The sequence below is a fragment of the Suricata suricatta genome, chromosome 8 (genome assembly GCF_006229205.1).
Source record: "Suricata suricatta isolate VVHF042 chromosome 8, meerkat_22Aug2017_6uvM2_HiC, whole genome shotgun sequence".
Lineage (NCBI taxonomy): Eukaryota > Metazoa > Chordata > Mammalia > Carnivora > Herpestidae > Suricata > Suricata suricatta.
In genome coordinates this window covers 59,303,717-59,311,333 of record NC_043707.1, presented here as the reverse complement: position 1 = coordinate 59,311,333, position 7,617 = coordinate 59,303,717, and the positions used below count along the sequence as shown (strand labels likewise).

The 7,617-nt window shown below is 35.2% G+C and overlaps 1 protein-coding gene across 3 annotated transcripts in view; it reads left to right on the top strand.

Moving 5' to 3' along the window:
• The window catches only part of TRMT13 (tRNA methyltransferase 13 homolog), a 19,720-nt gene that overhangs the window by 2,201 nt on the left and 9,902 nt on the right, over positions 1 to 7,617 (top strand). The window contains exons 2-8 of one of the 3 annotated variants that reach the window (XM_029946454.1): positions 852 to 898; positions 985 to 1,051; positions 2,959 to 3,021; positions 3,213 to 3,282; positions 3,437 to 3,543; positions 3,895 to 4,062; positions 6,132 to 6,204. In XM_029946454.1, the coding sequence (XP_029802314.1) occupies positions 852 to 898; positions 985 to 1,051; positions 2,959 to 3,021; positions 3,213 to 3,282; positions 3,437 to 3,543; positions 3,895 to 4,062; positions 6,132 to 6,204 (595 nt within the window). The remainder of the gene's footprint in view (positions 1 to 851; positions 899 to 984; positions 1,052 to 2,958; positions 3,022 to 3,212; positions 3,283 to 3,436; positions 3,544 to 3,894; positions 4,063 to 6,131; positions 6,205 to 7,617) is intronic. The other 2 variants (XM_029946456.1, XM_029946455.1) reach the window with 2 other exon arrangements.

The following is a 7,617-nucleotide window of genomic DNA, read 5'->3' as shown; positions in this document are numbered from 1 at the left end:
AAAGAATTGTTAATAATAACAGGGAACACAGCATTTACTATATGGCCAGTGACATGCTGAGCAAATTTTTAAAATTTACTATTAGCTCACTTAATTTTTCCATGCCTTAGGAGGGTGGGACATATTCTCATCTTTCAGGTGAGGCAATAAGCCTACCTCAAGTCTTAGACTTAGGAGTTGATAGATATACCTAGGCAGTCCGACTGACCTATGGTTTTAACTATTACACTATCCTGTTGCATACAGATTCATAAGAATATTAAATAGAATTGCTAGCACTGTTAATTTTCCTTTGTTTTTTTCAAGCACATGTAGTTAAACTCACTTAGAAACAAACAAGCTCTGCTATACTGAGGAGTTGCAAAGCCAGTAGAATATGGCCACATACCAAATGGTTAAAATACCATATTTCCTTGTTTCTAAGGTATTTCTTTTTCTTACATTTTAACATCTCAAATCAGAATGCACCTTAAAATCTATTACATGTCATAATTTAAACTGGCAGCAGATTTTTCTTAGGGGTGCTTAAAATAATAGTGCAAATTATAATCAGTGCTATCACAGATTCAAAATTCCCTAAGTAGGCCTTTTCTGTAACCTATGTGAAGCTATAAACCCTTGTTGTCCAAACGGTATTTGCTCACATATACATAAACCAGCTGCATTGGAGATTTTTGTGTCAGACTCTGTGACCTGATTTTGCCAATGTTTTATTAATGTCCTTTTAAAGTTTCCTTACCTTGTTTTGGGAATGCATAAGCTTATGGTTACACTGAAATTATATCTAGTATCTATAGGCAATGAACTTAATATTTTTTTATCCAAATAAATATATCATTTTTCTTTATTAGGAAGAAAATGCTCGGAAAAGAATTCTGTGTCCTTTAGATCCAAAACAGTAAGTATGGGTCAGATAAGGGTTTTTCTATGCTAGAAAGATTGTCACAAGTCTTATTATTTTAATAATTTTCTCTTTAAATTTAGCACAGTATATGAAGATCAACTAGCAAAACATTTGAAAAAGTGTAACTCAAGAGAGAAGCCAAAACCTGTAAGTGTTTGATCAATAAAACTGAATGGTGAAATGTGTAGTATGTAATGTTTATATGTACTTAGTTCATTACAAATGTAAATATTTAACAAGGCTCTTGCTTCAGAAGGCTTGAGTGTAGTAATTACTTTTGAGTATATATATAGACCGTGAATCCATTTAGAGTCCTAATTCAGATAATAGAATTTTATACAAGAGTGTTATTTAAAGAATAATTTCATATTTTATTCAAAATATTTATTTAGTGCTTACTAAATTTATTTCAATAAAATATGATCCCGGCCTTCAAGGAGTTTGAAATGAGTAAGTAAACTTGTAAATAATGGGTATTTAATAAGTTCAGTGAAAGAAGTCAATATGCAATAAGAGAACATACTTTTATAAAACTTAAAATTATATCCAAGGGGTCAAGAAAAACTTTGCAGAGAGAAAAACACTTGAGCTGAGTCTTGATTTGGTGGAAAAAGAAAAAAAAAGTCCTAGGTGGAAAGAACTATATGTGCAAAGCCAGGAATTGAGAAACCACATTGAGACTTTCAAAGAACTTGGACTTTATTGTGAAAGATGTGGGGAGGTACTGAAAGATTCTCAGTTAGAGAACGGTGTGGCCAGATTTACCTCTTACAAAACTTTCTCTCAGTAGTGTGGGAGGATGGCTTGGAATTAGAATGACTAGTTAAAGGCTATTGCTGAAATCCAGAAGGGACATGATAAGAGACTAAATGAAAGGATAGAAAGGGTAGGGAATAGATGCAAGAATTATTTGGGTAGCAGAATCAATACAACTCCGTGGCTAAAAACCAAGAGTTGGATATAGGAGTCTGAAAGTCAGTAGAGTGGTTAATTTGGAGGTCAAATAACATACCAGTCATAGGCCTTGAATTTTTACTTAACCTGGGTAAGAGATCAGAAGAGTGAAGGAAGAACTTGTTTATTCCATAGATATTAATTGAACATTTATGCCAGACATTGTACCAAGTACCCTGCCTATAAGAACATTACAGTCTGGTGATAGACAAAATATACAATATTGTGTATATTAAAATTGATTAAGTACAGAGTGCTATGAAAGAATAAAGCAGGTGTATCCAATCCTTTTTCTGGGAGAAAGACGGGGTGAAAGAGATGGGGAAGGGGTCAGGAAGTTTCTCTGAAAGAGTATCCCATAATGGCCAGAGGAAAATCTGCCAAACAGGGAAGAAAACATTTGTAAGGGCCTAGAAGTAGGAGAGCTTTGTCCGGGACTGGGCATTGCACATGACTGGGGTATAGAATATAAGGGGAGAGCTGAGTAAAAGAGGGGACTCAAGACATAGCAGAAAATAGAGCACGAGACAGAACTCTAGGTGACCCTGACATTAAAGGATGAGCTGCCCCCACACTTGAATAAAAAATTAAAGATATTTATCATATCACACAAAATGTATAAAATAGAAGAAATCAGATCTAAGCCTTTGTAATGTCTGTATCTTATTTGCTTTTAGACCTGCTGCCTATCTGATAAACAGCCAAATATAGTTGTTACTTTGTTGTTTTAGTTCTAATGCCATAAGTAAAACTGACACAGTCTTCCGTTCATGTGCTGTAGACAGGTGAAAACTTTAACAGAAATTACTAGTGAATTTCTTTAGACATAAACATTTATTCAGATAACAACTCACTAGAATATAAGATCCATGAGAACATAGAGATTTTTGTCTGTTCTGTTCTCTGCTGTGGTAAGTCCTTGACACCTAAAGCAAATTAAAGACCACAGTAGGTGCTCAGTGATATTTTATTCCTAAATGGGAGAAAGGGAGGATGGCAGGTACAGGGCATGGGAAAAAGAGAAGTATCAGTTTTTCAGCTTAATTTTTGTGAGCTCTTCACCTTAATAACAGTATTGTTGTGATTTTGTTTTTATTAAGGACTTCTTTATTCAAGATATTAATGCAGGCTTAAACGATGAAACAGAAATACCTGAACAATTAGTAAGTACTTGACTTAATATTTAATTTTAAAAGGTGTTTGTAACCCATCTCCACACTGTGAATAAGCTGTGTTCCAATTTTTTGTTTGTATAAATTAATTGTTTTGAATTTAGAATGCATTTTTCTGTAGAATCTTTATTATTAGTAATGGTTAGTTCCCAGACCAGCTCATGCCCCATTTTTGTATGTAGGTTCCAATTTCTTCTCTCTCTGAAGAGCAGTTGGAAAAGTTAATTAAGAAATTGCAGAAAGCAAGCGAAGGTAAGTCTGCCTCCAGTTGCAAGTTAAAATTTTTAGAATAACTAGGTGCTGTATGAGTTGATACCAGTGTGGTTTAAAAGATGTTACTACCATTGTTCAAAGCCCTACGGTTTCATGTTTGGTTGCTTAAGCATTGTGCTTATATTTGGCACAGGTTTGAACGCTACACTTAAAGATCAAATTATGTCCCATCCAGCATTGCATGATGCCCTTAATGACCCTAAAAATGGTGATTCTGCAACCAAACACCTGAAACAGCAGGTATGTTTAGGCCATAGTAACTATGCTAAAATTGGCCTTTTGTTCATTTGTCAAAAGCTAACATTCTTTCTAAACATAGTTATTAATGAGATCTTGTTTAGTTTATCTTTCAGGGTACAGAATCTTTCCATTTCAAAAACAATATGTGGAAACATATATTAAAAACTTTTGGCATGGATATGGTTCTGAGTACTGTGTTTTAAAAATTTTAAAGCAAGAGAAAAAATTTAAAGCCAAACAAAAATTAATCAATGTGCACATGCTGCCTTATGTAGAAATTACCTTGCTGTTTCCCCACTTGAGCCAAATGTGTTTGCTCTAGTTTATAAAATAATCTTGTGAAGTTTGCAGGCTTCTATTTTAGGTAACATTGAAAAATTAAAGTTACTTGGTCCAAGAAGATGTTTTGTTGAGTTTGGAGCAGGAAAAGGAAAATTATCTCATTGGGTTGATATTGCCTTAAAAGATGCTGAAAAAGTTCACTTCATCCTAGTAGAAAAGGTGACCACGAGATTCAAGGTAAGTGAAATCATGGCAGCATATTAGTAACTAAACTCTGCACTTGTTAAAAAAAAAGAAAGAAAGAAAGAATGATACTGAGACACATGTCTTTTAAAGAAAGTGAATGTTTTGTGTTGATTTGATACAGCTTTTTGTTTTAGTTATATTAATGACCTAAACTAAAGGTACATCTTTTAATCTAAATTTTAGATCAGCTTGATTTGATACAGCTTTTTGTTTTAGTTATATTAATGACCTAAACTAAAGGTACATCTTTTAATCTAAATTTTAGATCAGCCATTGAGCTGAGTTCTTAAAATTTTGCAGGGATAAGAAAATATGTGGAAAGAGCCAAACTCAAGCTAAGAGTTACAAGTCTTGGGTCCTAACCTATTGTGCCACCTACTATTCAGGAAACATTTACTTATATTTAGAAAGGAAAGATGAATAATTATAGAAAAGTATCAAAATATGTGGGTTCAGAAGAGGGAGTGACATGTTTTATTGCAGGGAAGGAATGCAAATGGCTATATAGGAAAGGTGATGCCTGAGCTCTGTCTTGAAAGAATTGTCATTTTCTAGATAGAGGGTTTAAGAAGCAGTCTACGAAGTATGAACAGTGTAACCAAATGCCTGAAACAACAGGGAAACATGGAAACAGTTCTCTGTGATGGGAATGCATGGTTCCAAATGGAGTTTAGTGGTGATGAGGTGGGAGAGGAGGGCTAGACTCTAGAAGCTATCATATTTTATGCCAAGGGAAGGCATTGGACTTTGGCCTGCTACATGCTGGAGATAGTGGAACAAGTTGAGTTCTTGTCTTTGGAAGCTCACATCTAGTGCGGCAGACTTACGAGTATTTTGGTAGTTTGCTAAGTCTCCTATGATAATAATCAAAGTACCAGAAGCCATAGGATCATGAAAATAGAACAGCAACCTCAGTGTAGTGTGAGTCATGGGAGGTTTCCCAGAGGAAGTAACCACTGAGAGATTGAAAGAGTATGTAAATGTAAGAGTTGGTGAAGACACTAAAAAGGCTTTTTATTGTTTTATTTTATTACTATTTTTAATATTTATTTATTTTTGAGAGAGACAGAGCATGAGCAGGGGAGGGACAGAGAGAGAGAGGAAGACAATCTGAAACAGGCTCCAGGCTCTGAGCTGTCAGCACAGAGCCTGACACAGGGGCTCGAACCCACGAACCGTGAGGTCATGATCCAAGCCAACTGACTCGCAACTGAGGCTCAACTGACTGAGCCACCCCGGTGCCCCAAAAATGGATTATTGATAAGATAGTGATCATTAATGAGATTAATGATAAGATAATTTTCCAGTAATCCAGGTAAGAAATGAGCCAGAACTGAGGCTGTTGCAGTAGGATGGAGAAGAAAGAAAAAGTATGAGAAATGCTAAGATTTTTGAAGCAAGGAGACTTGTTGATTTGTTAGTAATTAAGAATGAGAGAGAAGTTATTTCAGGTGACACTTTATGGCTTTAAGTGACTGGTGGTGCCTTTTATCTGAGATGGGGAATATAGAAGGAGGAAGAGGAAGAACAGGTTTGGAGAAAGAAGTGAAGAGTTCAGTGTTGAATGAGTTTGCTGTTGAAGAAGAGCTTTCTAGTTCACAACTGGCTATGTGTCCGGTGTTCATCAAAAAGATTTGGGCCACAGTGTGGATTTATAAGTCATAGGCACATGGACATAGATCAGAATGGTGTGATCTTTCAGAGAGAGTAAGAGGAATGAGCCAAAAATAGTATATTACAGACTAGCAAAGGCAAAGGAGCTGGCAAATAATCTTAGGTTAGTCACCTAACATTCCTTCATCAGTGAGTTGGGACGTTTTAAAGTTAAGGAAATGATACATAACAATTCATAAAAGTTTCAAGCCTTTTAAAAATGCATGATAATTGTTATTTTGGAGTTTTCATTAAAGAATATATAATCTTAAATTTTTTAATTAGTGATTCTGCTTTTTAAATATTAAAAAATAAGATGGGAAATTATTTCCTCCAAATTTTGAAAACAAATTAAAATATTTTTAAACATAAAAAGCTATTGTTATGATAATGTTCTTTTTGTGCAGGTAGATGGCAAACACAGGAAGAAAAATTCAGTGTTTGAGAGACTTCAAATTGATATTCAACACTTGTGTTTGAGTAAGTTGCATAACTTTCAGTTACTCTACCATAACTTATAGAAGTTTCAGATTCTAAGGGTTGCTTAGAAATCCAATCATGCAAACAGTGCTTCAGTGAAAACAAACTAAAATTAATGCATTGTTAATATAAAATGTTATATCTAACATTTGGATGGATGTAAATTGCATTAGGGTTGGAACCTTAAAATTTTTTTTTAATGTTTATTTATTATTGAGAGAGAGAGAACGTGAGGCTTGGGGGTGGAGGCAGGGGGTGTGGGGACATAGAGGGAGAAACAGAATCTAAAACAGACTCCAGGCTCTGAGCTGTAAGCACAGAGCCCGACACAGGGCTCAAACTCATGAATCGCAAGTTCATGACCTGAGCCAAAGTCAGACACTTAACCATCTGAGCCACCAAGGTGCCTTCCCCCTTTTTTTAAGAGAGCAAGCATGCAAGCTAGGGAGAGAGGAGAGAGAGAGAAAGAAAGAGAATCTTAAACAAGCTCCACTCTCAGCATGGAACCTGACATGGGGCTCCATCCCATAATCCTTGGATCATAACCTAAGCCAAAATCAAGAGTCAGATGCTCAACTGACTGAGCCACTCAGGCACCCCAGGGTTGGAACTTTTTAAAATGGGGTTTCAGTATCAATTAGAAATGAAGTGTCATATTAAAAAAGAGTTTAAAAATTTTGATATGTCCCTAAATTATTGTCTTGTTTAATTATGAGTCTGTTCAGGCCATACACAAGCCTCCTACCTATAGTTAACATGACTTTACCTAAACCGTTGAAGAATTAAGATAGTTCCTTGTCTAGCTGAAGGTAAAAGATAGTTCTAGAATTTTCAATTGTACCAAAGAAAATAATTCATCTTTTGAAATCCTATTTTGTACACACATACCCCCTTCAATCCTACTCTTTTTGCCTTTTCTGTACCTTTTTATAGTTTTTCATATTAATACAGACATATCCTAGTAACCTCTTCCATCCCACTAAGTAATACAGCTTTGTGAAGCAACCCAGCATTTACATATAAATCACTGTATTTTAAAATTATTTAACTGAGTATATTACTTTTCTAGAAAAGTTGAAAATCCTTGACAAGTTTTTATGGTAGGTGTTGAATTCTTACTAAACATACTGGAAAGTAGCCTCCCATATTTCTTAGTTTCTGTAGGACTCTTCTATGCCTACCCTGTGTCCCTATTCCATATTTTAAACCAAAATAAGAGAGGTTAATAGGGAGCAAATATCTACAATCTAGTTCAATACTGCCCTTTTAGAATTTCTATCAATTGAAAAATCTCTCTCCTTACGGGCACCCTCCTACACTGTTGGTGGCAATGTAAACTGGTGCAGCCACTCTGGAAAACAGTGTGGAGGTTCCTCAAAAAACTATCCATAGAACTCCCTTATGACCCAGCAA